At 44.1% G+C, this 22677-nt stretch overlaps 4 protein-coding genes across 11 annotated transcripts; 3 read left to right on the top strand and 1 right to left on the bottom strand.

Annotated features, from left to right (window-relative positions):
- Nucleotides 1-397: 397 nt before the first annotated feature.
- Nucleotides 398-9555, top strand: LOC6596455 (ATP-binding cassette sub-family G member 1). 2 transcript variants are annotated; one of them, XM_002021589.2, is made up of 8 exons: nucleotides 398-535; nucleotides 2043-2745; nucleotides 6726-6843; nucleotides 6916-7251; nucleotides 7317-7555; nucleotides 7617-7763; nucleotides 7828-8343; nucleotides 8412-9555. In XM_002021589.2, exons 2-8 carry the CDS (start codon nucleotides 2253-2255, stop codon nucleotides 9011-9013), a joined length of 2451 nt encoding a protein of 816 aa, XP_002021625.1. In that variant the 5' UTR covers nucleotides 398-535; nucleotides 2043-2252; the 3' UTR covers nucleotides 9014-9555. The 2 variants fall into 2 exon arrangements, with proteins under 2 accessions (XP_002021625.1, XP_026843349.1); XM_026987548.1 differs by lacking the exon at nucleotides 398-535 and adding an exon at nucleotides 620-942.
- Nucleotides 9556-10392: 837 nt separating this feature from the next.
- Nucleotides 10393-14022, top strand: LOC6596454 (ATP-binding cassette sub-family G member 4). 7 transcript variants are annotated; one of them, XM_026987515.1, is made up of 8 exons: nucleotides 10393-10692; nucleotides 11595-11736; nucleotides 11796-11922; nucleotides 11989-12178; nucleotides 12238-12622; nucleotides 12684-12803; nucleotides 12860-13112; nucleotides 13183-13249. In XM_026987515.1, coding segments are annotated over exons 2-8 (1185 nt in total). In that variant the 5' UTR covers nucleotides 10393-10692; nucleotides 11595-11627; the 3' UTR covers nucleotides 13184-13249. The 7 variants fall into 7 exon arrangements, with proteins under 7 accessions (XP_026843316.1, XP_026843314.1, XP_026843312.1 ...); XM_026987513.1 differs by having other exon boundaries at nucleotides 10395-10557; nucleotides 12979-13112; nucleotides 13183-14022; XM_026987511.1 differs by having other exon boundaries at nucleotides 10395-10673; nucleotides 12979-13112; nucleotides 13183-14022.
- Nucleotides 13966-16242, bottom strand: LOC6596453 (cell division cycle protein 23 homolog). The gene is made up of 3 exons (XM_002021587.2): nucleotides 15249-16242; nucleotides 14576-15177; nucleotides 13966-14519 (listed from the first exon to the last, which is right to left on the bottom strand). Exons 1-3 carry the CDS (start codon nucleotides 16213-16215, stop codon nucleotides 14043-14045), a joined length of 2046 nt encoding a protein of 681 aa, XP_002021623.1. The 5' UTR covers nucleotides 16216-16242; the 3' UTR covers nucleotides 13966-14042.
- Nucleotides 16243-16924: 682 nt separating this feature from the next.
- Nucleotides 16925-18838, top strand: LOC6596452 (group XV phospholipase A2). Its single transcript, XM_002021586.2, has 4 exons — nucleotides 16925-17425; nucleotides 17486-17857; nucleotides 17921-18443; nucleotides 18501-18838. The coding sequence occupies exons 1-4, from the start codon at nucleotides 17263-17265 to the stop codon at nucleotides 18721-18723; spliced, it is 1281 nt and encodes a 426-aa protein (XP_002021622.1). The 5' UTR covers nucleotides 16925-17262; the 3' UTR covers nucleotides 18724-18838.
- Nucleotides 18839-22677: the final 3839 nt, after the last annotated feature.

Raw genomic sequence — 22677 nt, 5'->3', positions numbered from 1 at the left:
GCATATGTAAGTCATCAGGGGAACTGGTTTGACTTGTTTCTGCGTGCTTTGTTTGCTGGCGGGACTGTGACAAAGGAAATACGGTTGTAACATAAGTGGCTGGGACACAAAGGAGTCGTTACAGGGCTGGCCTTTGGGGGTGGAAGCAGCAGCAGAGAAAGAACAACGCAATGCATTCAGCCCAACATACACAGCCCACTGAGAGCTGAGAGCAGTAGCAAGAACCATTGCCAAACGGATTGTAGGATTGCCCAAAGGGAGAGAAATGGCAGACAGCTGATTACATTATGTCTTTGCTGGCGCTCTCTCGCTCTTCTCTCTATTGCTCGCCTATGTGAGCATTTATCAGCTAGTCAAGCGTTCATATTTTTCAGCTCCACAATTGTATTCATCGGTGCCGCTCCCCACAAGTGGAATTCATTTCGTGCCCATGCACCGTTAAAGATCGTGCCTTCGGTCGCTCCAACGCGCGCGTTTTCTTCTATTTTCGTTGTATTTTCTGTGTTGTGAAGAGACATACATATAATTACGCGCGGTATGCTCAACCGTTAATTTTTCGATGCGCAGTGCGGGTGTGTGTTTGTGTATGCAGCTCTATGCGCTCTTATCAGGCGCAGCTATTACATATAGAGCAAATCAGTAGACCTTTCGCCAATCGAAAAAAATATTTTGTGGTTTACATTGCATCAGTTGAGCTGAGTTGAGGGTTTTGACTTTGTCCCCTCAAACAACCCCTTTCCAGGGTCCCACCTGCTTCTATCACATGCGGCGATAAGCCGCAGGCAACGACGAGGGGAGAACTAGAACCTGATACTTGAGAACTACATACTAAATACTTAGTAGGAGGAACCTACAATCGAGAACGGTGGAGCTGGCAAAGGGGAAAATAAGACGATGGATAGGCCAACACTCATACACCGAAAGAAATATCAGCTGGCGTAGGTAGGCCCGATCGTTTCGCTTTCGGATATTTTTAAACTATTAACAAATGTGTGCGTAGAAGCTGCATTTCTAACAAAAACTATGTGTAATTAAAAAGTGTGTTTCAATCGCGCTGTAATTGTACCCGCGCCCCAAGAGTAGATGAGCTGAGTCTAAACAAAGGCGCGAGAGTACGACGCGCTAAAGTATACATTCGTATGAATGTGTGTATGAATGTAAATATGAATTTGCATTAAAATGAGGCTTTAAGTGCATTCGGCGTACGCTACAAAACAAAACGAAAAGTGCGGGCATATTTGTTTTGCGAAACAGTTTGTGAAACGAGAAATATATTGCCATTCACAGATGCCACGCCCACCAAGGTGGGCTAACGAATTTAACGAAAAGAACTAGAATGTGAATAATACAACCAATAACCAATAAAAACGCAAAAGTTTCGTTAGAGCAGTGCACTTGTAGGGCATTCGACTGTCACCATTAGCGTTACCCCACAAGAGAGCCAGTAGATTTGTCTATGCATCGCCCTCTTTCGCTCTCCATGCGGGGACAGCTGTCGGGGACCAGCAACGCAACACGTGTAGCAAAGAGAGAGACAGTGAGATATAAACAGAAGAAATATAAGAAGATAAAACACATATGTATGCATATGCATGTATGTGTTTATGTAGCTGCAGCAGCCGCCAAACATTGCCTATGCTCTCTCATGGGCCTCTCTGCGCTCCCATCTACCCTCCCAGTGGTTTTTTCACGGGCGTCGGTAATTCTGGTTTGTTAGGGGCATGGTCTGATTGGCAACGCCAACCGCTCCGCTACCTCCGCCCCCGACATACATATGTACGTACATATGTATGTTGTATGTATGATTCTCTTCTCGTTCGACTTTTTATTATATGGCAGTCTGCTTCCCCACTTTGTTCCCACTCCCCGATTTCAAAAAGCGAATGAACTCACACACACACAGTCACAAAGCGGCTTTTAAAGAGCGAAATTTATATTAAAATGAGAACTCGGCACACACACAAACACACGCACACACTCGAACACATTCGCGACAACAAAATATAAGTTATTCTAATTGTTGACGCCGCTCTCGAATACAGGCCTAAGCAAGACGAGACGAAAAACGAAAAAGGAAATTAAATGAAAACATAAAATGTTTAAAAGCGCGAGTCTGGCGGCAAGTTAATTTTAAATTGGAGAGATAAAAGTGAACCCTGAAGTGATAAAGTGAAGGTTGGCAAGGCCTAAAGATCAAAAGTGATAATACATACTCCTCACCCACACACACACACACACACATCGTCGAAACCATGTCCAGCTGGAGCTTGGCCAGTGCCGTCTCCCCGAACGTAACAGGTTCTGACGTCATCCGGCTAAGCAGTCTCAACTCTCGCTCCGACTCAAACTTGATAGCGCCACCCCGTCCAACGACCCCTGTGCCCGCCAAGAAGTTGTCCTCCAAGCGCCCGCCACATCTGACGCTGCAGATCAGACCCACAGCTGCCGTCTCGCCCCAATCGCACGATGCACCGCTGGCCGAGACCGAGAACAGTGCTCTGTCGGACAGCGGCCCATCCATCTACGGCACGCCTCTGGGCGCGACGCCTGCCTCAATATCGGCTGCCGCCTCTCCCGCCAGCAACAACACCAGTACCAGCACCAGCACCAACAGCGGCTGCCATCGCAGCAGCAGCAGCACGAGCGGGTCCATATTCCCCCACGAACAGTACAAAACCATCAAGAAGATCAATATCGGCTTCGACAACATTTGCTACAGCGGAAAGTTTGGTGTCTTCCAGAGGGGTAAGTCAAAAGATACCATCTACTACATAGAGTAGTATGTAATTTCATATTAAATATGCCAGTCTAGTTACGCCTAAGATACCATCTATAGGAACATCCCCAGGGTTGCATACACATAGTATGCACGTAATCGTATACATATTTAATTGTCGAGTGGCAGTCACGCATTGCTAGGAGTTATAATTTTCCGCCAACAATTTGGGCGGTATATAGTGTGTAGGATAAGCCTCAGTAGCTTTACTCTTCTCTGCACTGTCAAAAGCGTGCTTATTTGTATACCATAAAACACCGAATTAAGCCATAATTATCTTAAATATCATCAGCTGGGAATAAAGTGCGATTGGCTATAGTCTCGGTTCATCAATTTTAAAACTGTGTCCTAATCCTCTCTTATTGCGGAGGGAGCTTTGAATATTTCCGATTTGCCGCTATGATCAGCTTTCAGTTTCTTGGTTCTTCGTCCAGTACGTAATAAATTCATCAATGCTTCTTGCTTCGCCTTCAAGTATTGCCTCAAGACTGGTACAACACATATAATACTCGGACAACACAATGTGTTATGCAGCTGTCGTTATATATTGACAAGCTACTGATTGAGCGAATCACTTGGGTTCAAAGGGCTTTTTAAACTAAATTAAACAAATTGCATACAGGAATCAAAGAAGTATTGTCTTGAATTACTTACATGGTCAGGGCCAAATAGGGAGGTCACTGTAATAAGTGGGAAATACATACATGTGTACATACTATATGTAATCGCATGTACAGATACTATTTGTAATCGCATGTACAGGGCACCTCCCCAAAGCTTACACCGATTTGCATAATTTCTCTGGGTGTGACAGTCCCACAGATATACAGTGCCGATAAGAGTTGAAACTTACAACATACTGTTATGTACTGGATACCATAAATGTTTGTGGTTATCTTTTTTGGGCTTCAAACAACTTTGCGGGGAGCGATTTGAATGCGAGTACCGACAGAAAATCGTGTGAATGAATCATCAGTGTGCATTTTCGATAGATAGGAATTCTTTAATGGACATTTAAGTGAACAGGTAGGTCTTGCTTGTGACTCATGCGTTGACTCATTTAATTGGAGTCCTGGTATGAATTATGGCACGTGCCAGACTCTGATTACACACATGACATTTCGTTGAAGAGTGCGCGAGCCTTGAAAATGTAAGCAATAAATAATTTGAATACTACTGGGGGCATACTTATCATGTGAGAAAGAAAGGACGACGCTCTAGGCTTTAGATCCGATGCTAGATTAAATTATAATCAGTCATTGAGATGCCCCACTTTACGCGAAGTTCAGGTGGACGTGCACCCAAGCCATACGCCCAACAAATCATAGATATGGACTCTACTTGTTCCTTGACTTCTCCACTCGTATCCGTATCAAGCAGAAAACTTTGATCAAGGCCACTCAAAGCGGTAGTATTCCCCTGAAACCTAGCCGACAACTTCTGAAACATAATACTGAAACACATGCGGTACAATGTTACTCGTGTTGTTCCATATCTATAAACTAGCTTTATCACCTTGCCAACAGCAGTGGGAACCGATAATGAATGCTTCGAAATATATATATGGTATATGTAGCTATGACATACATGAATTCTTCACTATTAATTTTATTCCGATTAATTAATAGGAAAATCCTACGAAAGAAAATCGATTAGCTCTATCGTATAAATTCGGACTCCAAGCGATTACGATTTGAACTACTAGTATTACGAAACATAGCGGACAAGTGTTTTATGTTATATATGTATATTGTTTAGTAAAGACGACAACGGATATACGAATTAATGATTTGCACGTACACGTATTTTGATGGAAACACTAGGCATTAGCTTGGGGGCGGGGGGATCTGTTGACCTCCCGATAAAACAGCATTCTTAGCTACATGAAAAAGGCGCAAACGTTTTAATTGATATCACTTAAGATCCATTAAATGGATTTGATTCTGGCTCTCAGTGGCGTGTCACCGTTATCGTCGTTTCCCTGCTTTCCCTTTCTATGATTTTGTTCCACATGGCCTAACATTGGCAATTATATAAACAAACCACATTATATGTATGTATAAATACAGAATAGACTTGGACTTGGAAACTTTGAGATGAGTCAGGTGACGTGGACGGCAGGGGCTTCCGCTTCACAGTTTAAAGATTGCGTGCTCTAGAAGTTTACGATTGCTGGGAAAGATATCCGGGCCGACTAAATTTTAAATTTGAAACATAAATGATTACAAGAGCGTGACAATTACTCTGGCTTGCTTTAATTCTGTTTGAGTCTCTTGTCGCTCATCAAGAAAGAGACCCTCAAAAGCATGAGACCTCGCATCATAGAGCGATAATTCCACATAAATAGTAAAGTAGTTCTCGAAATATACAAGAAGATGGATCAAATTAGTCAAACAAACAACCCACATAACATATTTTTGATTACTGCCAAGCAATGTACTTATGATATCTTATGGTCAAAGGTTCTTCTTTCACATTACAGATCTCTCTTGTACTCGAAAAAGCTATTGTTCCTAGGAAAAGTATGGGATATACTCGTAGTTTGAATTGAATCGAATGTGCCTCAAGCTCTGTAGAGTTGAGTCTGAAACAGCCTAAAACAATCCTGCAAACAATCTGTACTACTACTGCTTCATACTACGCCTACTTACTTTATTCGGACAACTTCTGTCCGAGCTATTAACGATAGGTAATGAAGGTTCTACTAAGATATTACGTGAATATCAGTTAGATATGCATATTCTATTAGATATACTGATGCTATTTTGTTACAATAAATCCGAGTATTTAGAGCCCAGTCATCGTGGCAGACCGTTTTTGCTACGGAAATAAACCTTAAACCTTGAGCTGCCCTTTAGCTCTGGAACGCACTGTGTGTACATTTGTTCTGGCCCGTAATCCAAATTTGAAAATGCAATACCAGGTACAAGGCCATCCACATGACAGTGATAAGGAAGTCAGTTCGAGCCAAACAATGTGAATGCAATAAAAGTGGCTGGCAGACACCTGCTCCATGGGTTCCTTTGGCTCACCATCTGGCCATCCGCCCGTAACGCCAAAGAAAAAGCATTGAGGCACTTAGGTATACGACTTTTAGTCATACTCGTGGAACTGTTGCGATAAGATTTGACGCGAATCGAAATTGATTGATAAGTCTCCCCACCAGACCCCTGGAATCTAGATTGGCCAGTAGCGATGGCTAATCGGCAGATTAACTCGACATTCAGCGTGCCCGACTACAATGTATTCTGCCCTACGAAACAGCCTGCTTCCAATACCAATTCCGCTCCTCGAAAATTGAACTTAAATTCCTTTATGGCATTATCATACGCCAAATGGAACACAATGAAAAGCATGCACAAGGCGATTAGCCAGCATTGAGCGACTCCGAGCGGAGGGAAGTTGAGGTTCGGTTCGCTTATCAGTGGCGGACAGAGACGAGAGAGATTCTGGGGATGTACAATAAATACATATGTGCAAATGAGTATTGGAATATTCATATGTAGGAATGTGGGACAGCCTGCATCACAGCTGCAACATGTGCAGTAATCTCAATCCTAATGTCTTGGTTGTTCTTGCCCCCTATTGATTAAATTTGACTCGGGGTTGGTAGGGTACATAGCTTGTACCTAAGTACATATGTAGATAGATGTGAACAGAAAAGTCCTGTTCAATGTAAGCTACAGTGTAGTGGTGGGCAAGTCCTTGCTGCCAACTACTCCCTTCACTCCAATTGCTCCAAAAAGCAATGCGAATGTGAAAACAACATACATGGAGTGTGCGTGATGAGGTTCGCGTTTCCCTTATAAGATTTCTTGTTGTCCCAAAAAGCCAGCAAAAGTGAGTCCTCGGATCGAGTCAGGATCTAATAATATTTCACAAATCCACCTATTAAGAACTTCTGTAATAATGAGCTGTAACTTATATTGATGCCATGAATTGCTTACAGAAACCAAATACGTCCTCCAGGGTCCGACGGGCTACTTTAAGTCTGGCGAGCTGAGTGCCATCGTAGGACCCTCTGGTGCTGGCAAGAGCACACTGCTTAACATCCTCTCAGGATACACGTAATGTAACCCTGAACCTTATCCGGATTTCCATCCTTGCTTACCAGTTAAAGTTGTTCTTCCACTACCTAGAACATATGGTTACACGGGAGACTTTCGGGTCAATGGCAATCGACGGGACCTGAAGGCGTTCAAGCCAAATGTGGCCTTCATCAGGCAGGACACGAGTCTGCAGGCCTTCCTTACTGTCAAGGAGGCCATGAACTTTGCGGCTAACCTGAAGATTGGCACACATATGACGATTTCCGAGAAGCGAGAGCGGGTGAAGAGCATCCTGGAAGCCCTGGGGATGTACCAGAACCGCCATACGATGACAGGACAGCTGAGCGGAGGGCAAAAGAAGCGTCTGGCCATTGCTCTAGAGCTAGTGAACAATCCCCCCGTGCTAATACTAGACGAGCCGACCACGTAAGTTGTGCAGACTCCATAGTTCGGTATAGCGGAACGGAACTCACTTGATTTCTCATATTCAGCGGCTTGGACAGCTTTACCTCCAATCAGCTGATTAACCTGCTGAAGAAACTAGCCATCGAAGGACGCACTGTCATCTGTACCATTCACCAGCCGACGGCCCTGACGTTTGCCATGTTCGACTATCTGTATGCCATAGCCGAGGGAAGGTGCATCTACGCGGGCGGTTCACAGAACCTCCTACCCTTCCTGGGAGCCCTCAATCTGCATTGCCCGGAGTATTACAATCCAGCGGACTACTGTAATTTTGATAGCACACTCCTATCCCTATCCCATCGAATAATAAGTGCATTCTCTCGTAGTAATGGAGATAGCAACGCATGACTATGATACGGAAGATGAGAACCAGGTGGACAAGCTTGTGGCCCTAATTGACAATGGCCGAAATGAGGATTACAGGCAGAACAGAACCGCACGGGTCGCTCAATTGGCGGCCATGAAGAAAGTTGGTAAGAATATCCAATCAAATCTATACTGGCACTCTTCACTCACTCTCTGCTCTGTATGTTCCAGACCAGCTAATGGCAGCAGGACTGATCACACCAGTCACAGCTCCTGTAATGTCGACCTCTGGCCTTCCCGCGCACTACCACCAGTCGAGCAGCTTTAAGCCCCTGACGCCGATAAATGAGCTCTCCTCCCGTGTCTGGGACAGTCAAACGCCGGGCATTGGGAGCGGCGATGTCGGAAGCAAGTCCGGCGACAGTTGCTGCAAGCCAAAGAAAAATAAAAAGCCGAAGCCAGCAATAGAGCTAGATCCAAGCCATCTATGCAATCGTGATAATATCTATGCCACGCCATTCTATCGACAGCTCAGCATTCTGCTGCTAAGAACCTTCCTACTCATTTGGCGGGACAGTTCGCTAACGACGATGCGATTTGCCATACACCTGATCACCGGCCTGCTGATAGGAGCTTTGTATTTCGGAATCGGCAATGATGCCGCACACACACTCAACATCTTTCGCTACGTTTTCTACACGATCATGTTTATCATGTACTGTGCCTTCTCCGGGATACTCGTTAAATGTAGGCCACCCCATGCAGTTGATTGTGTGATGCCTTCGTCTAATTCTAATTCCAATTCTAATTTGTAGTTCCCTTGGAGTTCCCGATTGTGTCGCGGGAACACTTCAACCGTTGGTACTCCCTGCGAGCCTACTACGTGGCCATTACTTTGGCCGAACTCCCCATACAGATCATATGCAGTGCACTGTTCATAGTGCCCACGTATCTGATGACCCACCAGCCAATGGAGTTGTGGAGGTTCGGTCTGTTCTTCCTGATCGTGTTCCTCACAGCTCTGGTGGCCCAGAGCATTGGACTGGCGGTGGGAGCAGCGTTGAGTCTGAAAATGGGCTCCATTTTGGGACCCTTCTTCATTTGCCCCTTTCTTCAGTTCAGCGGGTTCTTCTTGATGGAGAAGGATGCTCCCGTCTACATGCGCTGGATGTTCGATATATCGTTTCTTAAATACAGTCTGGATGGAGCTATGATGGCCATTTTCGGGTACGATCGAGAGCGCCTCGACTGCCAGGAGATTTACTGCCACATGACGCGTCCCAAATATATACTCAAGAATTTGGACATGGCCGATGCCAACTATGAGTTTGCCATCATTTTTCTCTTCTGCCTGTTTGTCTTCCTACGCATCATTGCCTTCTACATCATGTCGTTTCGACTCAGACTGTTCAGATGATGAGGAGGTTGGCGCTGAGAAGCTTGCAGAAGAGGAAGGAACCCTCCTGCCACATTCCGATGACAGATTGAAGCTGGATTTAAATTTATGGTTTCTTTTTAAGCATTTATTTGAAAGGAACTTTTGTGCCAAAGATTGAAGAAGTCTAGAGTAGAGCATAAGGAAATCGTGATACATAACTGAAAACTTCCCCTCCCCTCCCATACACACATAAAACGATACACCACAGAGGTCAATACTGTATATGCCTGCATATAACGTTTTTATAACATACATAGTGTACACACAATTGTATTTTTGTATTGTATTAATGAAATGAACGATTTATTGACTAGTTTTAATGCGAGTCTGATTTTCAGACCTTATTAAAATACTTTCTTAAAAACGTAAAGAATAATTATTTTATAATTTCTGTTTCTGGAAAAAAACAAAATAGTTTTTTTTGACGAAATGGCTTATCTAGCGGAAGAAAGTGAATAGCTTCATAATAAAGTTTTATTTTTCAAAATTGTGAATGACAATAAACAAAGGAATTATTGTAATGACTTAAATCTTTGTTCATCTAAAAATAAAAAGCAATTTTTTTTGTGATATTCACATTTCGAAGACAGTAAAAATTATAAGAAAGAATTTCAGATGAGTATAATTATATAGAGTCTGAACTAGACTTAGAACCGGAAACATCAGAATGCAGCTTTGTACAATTTGTTTGTTTATGGAGCATACATATATACATAGTATATTCTTCAATATCCGCGTCATGACGATAAGACAGATCATTTGGCGTAATTGATCAGATCAGATCGGACCTCTATATCATATGGTGGTCCATTGTCCGTTACGTTACGATGTGCTCTGACTCCCACTCATGACTTACTTATTTTGTTTCATTGATTTTCTTTGAGCGTCTCTAAAATGAGTGGGAAGTGTTAGCTTCTTAAATATACCGTTATATTTCGCTCAATTTTTACGTCAAAATATACCTGATAGAGATGAAAAATATATCTATCGATATTCCTATAAATCTATCGGTAATCATATGAAACTCAAATTTGAAGTGTCCAAATTTATTGCCATTTATTGCAATAGCACATTGAAAAGACTGATGGCAGCTGCATCTAAAAAAGAAACCAAAACATGGTTTCCGATATTAATAAACTTTTCTACAAGACTGTAGAAAATATCATCACTGATTTCGCCAGCGAAAAATCGATCTTGCTCGAGTATAAAATCGAAATTGGTATTAGTTCTGCTACATGGGAACTACACAGAGATGAGTTTGACGCGGGGCACCTAGCGACGAAAATGGTCAAAATGTCCACTGAAAGTAATTGAAAAAACGTTGCGAGTTGTGCTGCGTTTTGAATATCAATGGAAAGTTCGCCCGCTGGTGATCGGGAGTGCGTCGCGTTACTCGCGAATCTTAATTGACTAAAGCTGATGCCCACGGGAGGGGGCAGCGAATCGTGACTCGAAGTTGACTTGTTTATTTACTATGCCATAGCCATAAACAATAAAGAGGCAAACCTGGAGGTGTTTAAATGGTTGGAGCAATAAGTACATATATAAATTTGCGTTCATTGGGAAAAACTTTCGAGCCCATGAGGAAAACCAGTTTTATGACCAACTGGAACGCTGCGAATAACTTGTGCAAAAATACGTAAATATAATATTAATCGGTTAGTTCCATTGAGCAATGCTCATTGCCTTTTGTAAATGCAAAATTGCCGGGTATACGGCTCTACACAAGAATTTACTGATAAGCAGCTGCTGCTGCTGCCGATGCAAGGCAAAATCCGTTCCCAAGTGCAATTTCAGTTACACATTTTGTATAATACGCAGTTTGATCTAGACATACATATAATGTATGTATATACACAGTGTTGATAAAAATGTTCATTCAAATGTGCGGCTTGGAGTGTCAGCGGTCTTTGTTTCTTGTTGCAAAAATTGTATCAATTACCCAATTAATAAATTGACCCGGGTTTCTCGCGTGTTGGCTGGCTGATGGATTTTTGGGAGAAGGGGTATGACACATGTTACAGACTCCAACAGTGTACATGTCGCCTCCCGAAGGGTAAATATTTATTCGCTGATAGTGCAAGTCTGTCAAATAAATTGCTGTACATTTGTAGATCAATGCCGCCAGTGGGCAGGCATTTTCCGAATACGCTTTTACTAGATTGCAGTAGTCTATAAGCCATCAGATAGTCTGATAATTAGCGAACCTCGGACAAGATCCACAAAGTTTAACCTGAAAAACAGCCTGGTACCTAGGCAACAAGTATAGTCGGGTTGGACGACTCTGATCAGATCCATCAAGTCTCGGGCGATAAGATTATCCATGATTCCCCCTGAGCGTCTCAGCCATTCGGCAGATAACCGAAAGCTCCGACTCGGCCGTTGGGTGTCGGGTGCCGGCTCCCAGGCAGGGGCAATCGCATCGAATTAGTATTTAAAATTAACTTTGCATTCAATAAGAGTTCACGAAAGCAGGCGGTTCAGTTTCGTTTCGGTGGTTTGTTGACCGCCTGGATGAGGGTGATATCTCTCGCATAATCAAACTTTACATTCTGTACAGAATCGATCATAAATAAAGAGCAGCAGACGTACAATGCCCGATAACGACAATGTTGGAGAAAGGCAAACAAATGGTTTGGCCCACAACAGAGAGCAGTCGTTGGAGCTGCATTTCAGCCAAGTCAACTACCACTTGAAGACTGGTAAGTGCTTTATCAAGCGCATTCGTCATATGCCTCACAATTTGCTACTCTCTCGTCAGCCACAAAGGGTTTCACTCAGATACTGAACGAAGCTTGCGGAACCTTCAAATCGGGCCGACTGACGGCCATTCTGGGCCCATCAGGGGCTGGTAAAACCACGTTGCTCAATGCTCTGGCTGGTTTCAAGTGAGTAAGCCAATTCACCGATCCTCCGGATCATTCGACTAAACACAAGCCTGTCTATGCAAACAGAATCACAGGAGTTTCGGGGCGGTTCCTTTTGAATGGTCGACCCAGAGATCTGATGGCCTTCAGAAAAATGTCGGCCTACATTGCCCAGGACTTTGTAATGCTGAATCTGCTGACTGTCGAGGAGACCTTGTGGGTCTCCGTAGACCTGAAGACGCCCAGCGCTAAAAGCGCGCAGGAGAAGCAAAAGATTGTAAGTAGAAGAAGATCACTGGGCAGGTAAACTGCTAATCACAGACGAATACTCCCTAGATAGATGACATCATAGACATACTGCAGCTCCAGTCCTGTCGACAGACTCTAGTGGGGAAAATCTCCGGAGGCGAGCAAAAGCGTCTGTCCATTGGCATTGAGCTCGCTACGAATCCCCCCATCATGTTCTTCGATGAGCCCACCAGTGGCTTGGACTGTGTGTCCAGCTACCAGGTGATCTGCCACCTGCAGCGCCTGTGCCATGATGGAAGGATTGTGGTGTGCGTGGTGCACCAGCCGGGCTCCCGACTCATGCAGCTGTTCGACGATGTTCTGGTCCTGGCTCATGGCGAGGTCTTGTACGCCGGAGAGCAGCGAACAATGCTGGCCACCTTCGAAGGGTCTGGCTTCACATGTCCCCAGTACTATAATCCAGCAGATTTTGGTATAATAAATTTGCAGATAGTACTCGTTGAGAATCCTAACGCCATTGCTTCTGCCCGCAGTGCTGGATGTGTGCAGCGAATCCTCCACCACACAGCGTTGTGAGTCGCTAATCTCCCAGAATAAGCTAACACATTGCCCCAGCGGGACCAACATCCAGAAGCTCAATGTGGGTGAGGAGGGTAAGTCGCACAGGCTATGCCTGACATTAAATCTGAGTGTGGCTAATCTTAAACAGACCCATCTTGCATCTTACATCCACATTGCATACTTTCTGTCCTTCTGTGTCCCTTACTCTGCTACTGTTTCCTCTGCTCTATCTGTCGCCCGTCCTTGCCTGCTTATCTTCCATTTCAGCAGCGCTCATCGAGATGCCCCAACAAGCTGCCTGGCCAGACCTGGCCCAGGTGCGAGTCAAGGAGCAGGTGGGGTTCTATTTCCAGCTGCGAGTGCTGCTTCGGCGCCACTTGCGCTCCATGTCCAGGGATATGGTGGGTGAATCATGGACACCGATCGCTGCGGATTAACTGTATACTTTTTTACCCTTCTTTCTCCACGCAGATTGCCGTCCAGCTGCGACTTATTATGCATGTTGTGGTCGCTCTGCTCCTGGGCGTGGTGTACTGGCAAATAGGCAGCGATGCCGCCAAAATAGTGTCCAACGTCTCTTGTCTGCTCTTCATCATTCTGTTTGTGTTCATTGGCAACGCCATGCCCTCGATCCTGCTATGCCAGCAGGACTCTGCGGTCTTCATCAGAGAATACTACAACGGCTGGTACTCCTTGCGAGCCTACTACATATCCAAGGTGCTGGCGGACCTGCCCCTCCAGCTGACCTGCCCCACCATGTTCATCAGCATTAGCTACTTCATGACGGGCCAGCCGCCGGAGTTCGAGCGCTTTGCCATGTGCTGGGCTGTCTGCGTGATGACCGGCTTTATTGGCCACTTCGTAGGCGTGATTTCCGGCACACTGTTTAGCATGCAGATGTCCATCTTCCTAGTGCCCAGCGGAACGATTCCGTTTCTCCTCTTCTCTGGCTTCTTCATTCGGCTGAACGAGCTCTCCTGGTTCCTGCGCCCCATCTGCGATTTTTCTTTCTTCCGCTACATATTCGAAGGTCTCCTGCGAGCCATCTATGGCTATGGCCGAGGCGACCTCGACTGCCATGCGAACTTTTGCTACTACAGAACAGCAGATCAGTTTCTCAGGGATTTCGGCATGGCGGGCGACGAGTTTGGCTGGGACATGGCTGTGCTGGGGATTTTCGTTGCGCTGCTATTGTTTTTCTTTTACGTGACAGTAAACTTTTGTGTTAGACGAGCGCTAAGATGACCCGCAAAGTACAATTTCTTAGTTTCCCAATGTAATTCTTGAAAATAAAGTATTTTTACAAGTGGAGAGCATCGCCAAGCTGGAACCTAGTCAATAGACACGCTGGATATGTCCATGGAGCTGGCCTCATCCGAGGGTGGCCGGTCGGTGGGATTCGCTGCCCGGTTCGACGTCCCAGGCGTCTCATCAACCACCGGTGTGGTTACGGTGGCTGTCGTTGTGGTGGTACTGCTCGCTGCTGGTGTAGGGCTTGCACGACTGGATTGCGATCGACGCATCCCTTCCGACAGAGATTGGCCCGCGCGTAAGGTGCTTGATGCTCCACTGGAGCCAGCGGTCGCAGCCGCAGTCGCAGTCGTCGTGGAGGTAGTCTTTGTCGCTATGGAGGTGAAGGGTACGCGTATCCGCATATCTGGCTGCTCCCATTCCATGTCCTCCTCCTCCCCCTCCTCGGAGCTCGTCTCGGCAGTGGCCACAGCAGAGGGAGTCTTGGACTTCTTCTGCCACTCGGCACTGCGCTTCCAGTCAATTGTCTTAAGCAGCGCCTTGGCTTCCGCTTTGCGCTAAAATTCAAAGACGAATTTATTATAATTGTTCCCACTTCTGGAGCAGTACCCACTTCATCAGAGTCCAAGCATTTGTACGCATAGTAGGCTGCCCTTTCGTAGTCCCCTTTCTTCTCGTAGTAGTTCGCTAGAGTGATGAAGCCTTGGTACAGGCTCTGCTTGTCTGTGGCTGCCCGCTCATCCTCGCAGTACATGATGTAGCAATGGACCGCCGTCTCGTGGTCGCCCAGCTTCTCGTGGAGACTGGCCAGCTTGTACATGGCTATGCCCTCGATGTCGCCCACGTCAATGGCCTTCCAGTAGCATTTCACAGCGTTCTCACACTTGTCCAGCTTCTCGTAGGTCTCTCCCAAGGCTACCAGCATGCGGGAGTCGTACGGGCGTAGTTGGTGGGCGATTTTGAAGTAATACAAGCTGTAATAGTGCATTTTAATGATCTCATAGGCCTGACCTAGGCCATACCACGCCCGATAGTCGCGCTTGTTAACCTCCACCGCTTTGCGGTAGCTCTGTATAGCAGCGTTTGTGTTTTTCAGTTCCATAAACTCGTGGCCCATCAGAGTCCAGGCAGCGAGGTATTTGGGATTTAGCTTCAACGCGCGCTGAAAGTAGGAAATGGCCACCTGATGGTCGCAGCGTATGCTGTAGTAGTTTCCTGGGTAATTGCAGAGAATGTTGTACTTAATGAAATGATTCTTTCGATGTGATGCGCCGAGATGCTCTTACCTATCACACAACACGTCTCAGGTCGGTATTTGTTGATGCTGACGGCCTTGTGTGCCAGCTGTGCCATTTCCGTTTTCATTTCTTTGACAAACAGCAAATTGGAGTAGGTATCGACGTTGTCCAGTCGGTAGGGATCGCTCTCCAGCAGAGCCTGATACAGTTCGATGGCCTTGTCTACATCCCTCTTATTGTGATAGACTAGGGCCATTTGAGCGATCAAATAAATGCTTTTACTGAAGCCCGACGTCTGCAGATCCTCGTAGATCTTCAAGCCATCATCGTTGAGGTACAATTCGAGGTAGGTGTGAGCCATGAAAAAGTGTCGCATCCAGTGCCCGCCAAGTTGCAGGCCGAGCAGCTTTTTTTTCTCCATAATCAAGGGGGAAAGCTCCAGGTAGGCACTCCACAGCATGGGAACTAGACGAATGGCGTGGACCAGCATTTGTTCGGCTGCTTGGTTCAGATCGAGGGCCTTCAGAACCACGCCATAGAGGTAGATTCCGTATCCATCCAGGCGGCTCTTACCGTACTCCGCTCTCAATGTCGAGAGGAGATCGGCCAAGTCACGCATCTGGTTTGGCTCGTTGAGATTGGCCTGGTCTGTTGTGGAGTCCAGGCGTCGCTTTTCACGTGCCAGATAGGTTGAGTAGAAGTGGAGAAATCGCGGCACACTCGACTCGCAGTTTCTCACGGCATGCGCTGCCCTGTCGTACTCGCGCACATCGTAGTAGCTTTTGGCCAGGAAGTAATCACTGTACTCCGCGGGAGCTATGCCCTCCAGCTGGCACTGGCTGAATGTGTGGTCGTCGTCGGGTGCTTCGTTATCAATTTGTACATCACTGAGCCCATGGTGCATCTCCGCCAGCCACTTGGTGCTGTGCAGGAGCCCCCGCTTGGAGCACTCGATAATCCCGCGCCGCAGCTCCTTTTTTACCTCCGGTAACAGCACGCTGAAGAACTCCTGCATTTTATTTTGCAAAAAACAATATTTTCATTTCACAATTTCAATTCATTTGCCGGTCTAGGGATCAGTGTGACCGCGGATTAATCGTCAAAATATACGGTCCGACCCTCAGAAAAATACCGAAATATACCGTTTTATTTTAAAAATATACCGTAAATATACTGACGAATTCAAGTTCTCTTATACGATTCCTCGATTTTGATATTCCGTCGAATATTACTAGCTATCTAGACCCTGCCCAAATCATTTTATCCAATTAACGAACACATTTTCCAATTGACTTGCTTTTATTGCATTTTGCGTAAAAAAAGGTTTTAGCGAAAAAGGTCAAACAAATTAAACGTATAAAACGTAAGAGAAAAATCGTTCCAATTGTTCAATATCTTTATTCCGTTGAATAATGCTGCCTAACTAAAAACTTTAGCTTTGTCCATGTAATTTAAGGCCATTGATGAATACATTTTTTACCTGATTGACTCTTTTAAGTACTCTCTTTTATTGTATAGTGTAGAAAACAAGGTTTAAACAAAAAAGGTCAACAAAAAACAGTGGTAACGTAAGTGAGTATGGAATGCGCCGCCCTGCACTGCTTTCGTTTGGCCAGTGTTCAGTAATTCCAGTGGAAAAAGAAAAATAGAATTGCGGATCATAACAAAGTATGCAAAAACGATAAGGAGCAACAACAAATATTATTAAAAACTGCCTCTTTGTTTAAATATTGTCAGACAAGCGCGTATTCCCATCGAGGGAGGGAATTCAACACTTCAAGCTCCGCTCCCCTACAAATACTTCGCTTTCAGTGTCAAGGGTCATCACTTCTTTGTTCCGTTCCCCGTATGCCTTCTCTCTTCCTCCTCATTACTGACTTAAAACTGCGCAAACAAACAACAATATTTAAATAATTTATAACAGCTTGTCGTTATTGGCTGATTCATTTATTTCCGACTGACGGTGTTTACTTGTTAAGACCTTTATCTGTGAACGAGTCAGTGGCGCTATTTTTCGATTGGACGATTATCATTCGCCGCAACGCACAAGACGCATTGCACCATGAGACTCCGCTCTGGTATCCTTCTGGTGGTGCTACTGACCATCTTTTTGGAAGTAGCGGACTGCTCGTGGCCCTGGCCATTTTCCAGGAAGCACAAGCAGAATGTGCCTCCGCCGCCACCCACGCCCCAGCCAGAGCCCAAAATGTCCCCAGTAATATTTGGTGAGTTTATTGATTTTCTGCCCAAGGACGACCGAGGATGACCTTCTTTTCGGATTTTAGTGCCAGGTGATGGTGGCTCCCAGCTCGATGCCCGCTTGAACAAGTCGAGTGCTCCCTACTTCGTGTGCGAGAAGACCCATGACTGGTTCAATCTCTGGCTCGACCTGGAGCAGCTGGTGATTCCAATGGTGTACTGCTGGATAGACAATGTCAAGTTGTACTACGACAAGGCCACTCGTACAACGCACAATACCCCGGGAGTGGAGACACGCATACCTGGTTGGGGCAATCCCGAGGTGGTTGAGTGGATAGATCCGACGCGGAACAGTGCTGGAGCGTATTTCAAGGACATCGCTAACGTGCTCGTGGGCATGGGCTATGAGCGGAAACTGAACATACGCGGAGCACCCTTCGACTTCCGCAGAGCACCAAGTGAGATAATTTGAGTATTTCAATGCAAGTACGTGTTGGTAACTGTCTGAAAAATCTCTGCAGATGAGAACAAACAGTTCTTCATCGACCTCAAGCAGCTTGTCGAGGAGACCTACGAGGTGAACAACCAGTCAGCCGTCACCTTCATATCGCACAGCATGGGCAGTCCCATGACACTAGTTTTCCTGCAGCAACAGACCCTCGAGTGGAAGAACAAGTATGTGCGGCGGCAGATAAGTCTCGCCGGCGCGTGGGCTGGCAGCGTAAAGGCAGTGAAAGTCTTTGCTATGGGCGATGATCTGGACTCGTTTGCTCTGAGTGCCAAGATCCTGAGGGCTGAGCAGATTACGCATCCTTCGTCGGCCTGGCTACTGCCATCACCGTTGTTCTGGAAGCCATGCGATGTTCTGGCCACGACCCCCTCTCGTAACTATACTATGGCACAGCTCAAAGAGTTCTTCAACGACATTGACTACATGACGGGCTGGGAAATGCGCAAGGACACGTTGCGCTATACCCAAAACTTCAGTCCCCCCGATGTGGAGCTGCACTGCCTATACGGCGACGGGATAGACACAGTGGAAAGGTACCCTATTTGTGGCAAGAGATGTGCACATTCATAAAACCATTCCATATCCAACAGATTACAGTACAAAAAGAACGATATTGCTGGAGAAACGCCCAAGCTGATCATGGGTCCGGGCGATGGCACTGTGAACCAGCGATCCCTACGGGCCTGCAAGTACTGGTCGGGCTACACGAGCTCCCCCATATCGACGCTGGCCCTGCAGGGAGTGGACCACATGAAGATCCTATCGCATGAAGATGTTCTCCAATATATTCGCACTGTCATGCAGCAGCCGTAGTCAGACAGTAGTGGATTCTGGTACGAAATATCCAAATTGATGATCAGTGTAAATCCTTACGATCAAATAATGCCAATTTTAATGTTAAATAAATGTGATTGTTTAAGTAGCACAAGTCGAAACGTGTTTTCTAGTGCAGACTACTGCCTGTCCGTCCTCTACGCTCCCCTTCCCGCCCGCAAGCAACTCGTGGAAATTGCATTTTCTTTAATTTATTCTTTATTGTTATCTTATTGATTTATGCTTATAAGATGAGATATCGAATCACGTGTTAATGTTAATGTCAATGTATAACGCTCTTTATTTCTCATTAGTGTTTCATTGGTTTCGTTTTCATTTTCATTTCATTCGGGTTTAGTTTTTATTGGTTTTCATTTTCATGTTCCTTTTAATAAATCGTTTGTTTATATGTATTTTACAAAGCGTTTACTTAGATGTATTTCCTTTTAATCATACCGAATAATCTGTTTTATTGCACTAGTATTTAATTCTCTTCTGTTCTCTCCTCTCTTCTCACTTTCCCCTCCACCTTGCTAATTTATTGTAGTTGACATTGTTCTTTACTCTTGGTATATTTCCGTTTAGGGTATGCGGAATGCGGTATGCTCTTGCTTATGCACTTAAGTACGGTTCAGGGTCGGGGTCGGGTACTTCGATATCCGTATAGATATCGAGATATTGAGAAAAGTGTCCTCGAAGGGGGATCTTTAACTTCTCTTTAGGAGCTTAGGAGTTTCGCTTGCATTTTAGGAGAAAACTAAAGTTTTTGAATGATTTGCGTGTCCTACACGTACGTGGCTTTAGATAAAATCAAGAAATATATATATATGCATGTATATTTACAAATTGTCTCCTCATACAAAAACCGCTCTCTAGGCTAAGTGTGGACATTTTCCTAGAAATTGTGGCTGCCTGCGGCCTGCGTCCTGCGGGCTGGGCTCTCGCTCTCTCCAAAGCATATTACTCGTATTTTATATTTCTTCTTCAGTTAGGTGATCAATTTGTGCGGGTGTTTACTTTACGTTTCTTGTTTGCTAAATATATACATACACCGTTTATATATTTAGTATATATTTGATTTTATGTTCCTGCGTGTGAGTGTAATGTGTGTGTGTGTGTGTGTGTGTGTGTGTTGTGAGTCTGTTGAGAGTTGCATTTAAAAAATGTTTTCTTTTGTTTTGTTTTGTTTTTTGTCTGTTTTAGTATTTGATTTCGGGTGTGTTTGTCTTTGTTCAACAAAATTTGTGCTCTCGTTCCATAGTTGCAGTTAGGGTTTACATACGTTTGTATATACCATATATGTATATGTAGCTATAAGTATGACGACGTGCTCTCGTCCGACTCAAATCAATGCGATCTCAAAATCAATAGCCCAAAAAATCCTCAGCTTCGAGTTCAAAGTTCTGCGCTCTCGTTCAAAGAGTTTTACGTTTAGTATAAAAAATCATTATATCGAAAGTATAAAAATCGTATTTAGCCGTACATACTCTCTCTTCTTTCTCTTTACGTTTCTCTCATATTTTAGTTTTGTTTTCGGTTTTTGTTTTTGTTTTTTTTTCTTTTTATTTCTGTTTTTTTCGTTATTAAATCTCTGTTCTTTTTCGTTTTCTTAGCAAAAGCGGGTGTATCTTCTTCAAGCAGGTATTCGAATGTTACTTGGCAGGATTATTATTTTCCATAGTACATATATATATAATATATTTGTTGTTAAATAGTTTTTTATAAAAGCTTTGTGTTCGAGTTCTGTGTGAGAGTGTGTGTGTGTGTTGTGGATTGTGTATGCATGTGTTTCTGTATATATGTATGTATGCGGTGTTCCTAGGCCTGTTCTGTTCTGTCCTGATCTGTTCTGCTCTGTTCTTTTGTATAATCGTATTTTGTTTATTTGCATTTGGTTTGGATTTATAGCTAGTTATGCTTCGTTATTGTTTTATCAGATGCAATATTTAGAACTCACAATAGGCGACATTGACATTGACGACATAGCTGGCTAGTTAATTAATTAATGAAATAATTAATTACCGCTGCCCAATAGGTATCTACAATGGAATTCGCTATCAATGGGATCAATGATATCGAAATTGATTATTCTTAAATACACTTTGTATTACATTCCTTTTCTTTTGGTTTTTCATCTTGTAATTAAATTAATTAAAGCTTTTTCGTGTGTATGTGTCTGTGTGTGTTTTTAATCTTGATTCTAATAAAGTGTATATATCTGTAATGAGAAAACTGAACTTCATCCGAATCCGAATCCAAAAACAAAACCAAACCGAAACCAAACCAAATCAAATCAATGAAAGTGTAAATGAAATCCTATTTACAATTGGATAATTTACTACTTACTCGCTTATCTACGTTTAGTATTCATTTCAATTTGATCGAATTGAGTTGTTCTCATCCCTCATCCCCGTCCCTCGGTTACGGGGGCTGCTTTAACCATTAACTAGGCTCACTATTTGCATTCACTATTTGCTTACACATCAGATTTATCAATGTCGTTAATACAATTGAATTGCCATGAATATATTGCTAATATAGTTCCTTTCAAGGACCTTTGGGGGCCAGATCAATAGACCTGCCATCCAGACTACCATCCTCATACCATCTCATCCCATTCCATTCCATCCCAACCCATCCCATCCCATCCCGAAAGGAACCCTGATTGGTGCTTCGGCTGGCCGAGACTACTTATTGCATAACAATATTATCCATCTTAGAGTGTAACTAGCTCTCCTCGGCTGGCTCTGTTCTCCTCTCCTCTCCTCTCCTCTGCTTTGCTTTGCTTTGCTTACTTTGCGTTTGCGCTACACATTTGTAATTGGTTTAGATATCTAGGGCTAGGTTAAGGTAATAATTCTTTCCTCTGTGGCTCTAATTTATCCAAATCATCATCACATATCAAAAAGTTTACAAAAATTTCACTTTAGCTACAGTTTCTCCATTCTCCGTTCTCCATTCTCCACCTTGCTTTATATTGTTTATGTTTTACGTTTAGTTCATTTCGTGCGCTTCGAATAAAACATACAACAATAGACCGTCCGTTCTACCGGCGGTTATGGTTCTCGACCTTAACATCTTATCTTGTTATGTCTTTCGTTAATGATTAACATAATCAACAGGTTGATATATATTCTAAACAAATTATTAGCTTCGCTTGTGGTTTCGCAGACATTACGAATACATCATATCGTGCAAACCGTAACGCTCCTTCCTTATTATCGACTAACATTGGTTTGCTCAGCTTTACATTTTCATTTTCATTTTCACTTCGATTTTCATTTGATCATTTTCCGTTCTCGGGAGACTTTTCGCTAGTGTACGTGTGGGCATGTAAAAGGCATTTGTTCGGTTCCTCTGATTTCTCCTTTAAAGTTATTTGTATTTTAAACATTCGTTTGGTTACATGCTCGCACATATGTACATAAGTATTTATGCATCCACAAGGGTAGACAAGGGTCCTGCCTGCTAGGCGCTTGCTTCTCCGTTGGAAGAACAGAACTCAACTCCTCAGAAAACCCAGAACGCGCACCTCAGTCGATCGGGGAGCGAAATAAATGATGTTTTGGTTGTTTGGTTGAGTTCCAATCAGCTAAATCGTATCTATCGTATTTATTTGGTAAACTAAAGCGTGATCTGAGGCGCATTAAGTTCGCGCAGTGATATAGTTCGATATAATCGTGTGTTCGTGTACTCTCGCATATGCTCCAAACAAAATTGACATTTCCAAACTGGTTTATAAACTAATATTGCTCTTGGTTAAACGAGTTAAGAGTTAAGCGATCCTTTGTGTCTAGTAGTCCCTTCGGGGTTTACTTCTCTTGTGCTGTAACAACAATACAATTCCTTATTAGCTTACGAGTCCAAACGAAGGTCTAGTTCAAACAGAAACAGAACGATTCGGTTGCTTAGAGTGTAAATCAACAAAATTGTGTCTAATTGATGTAACAATTG

This window comes from Drosophila persimilis, unplaced genomic scaffold (assembly GCF_003286085.1).
Source record: "Drosophila persimilis strain 14011-0111.01,24,50 unplaced genomic scaffold, DperRS2 tig00000124-arrow-pilon, whole genome shotgun sequence".
NCBI lineage: Eukaryota > Metazoa > Arthropoda > Insecta > Diptera > Drosophilidae > Drosophila > Drosophila persimilis.
This window is presented reverse-complemented; position numbering and strand designations above follow the sequence as displayed.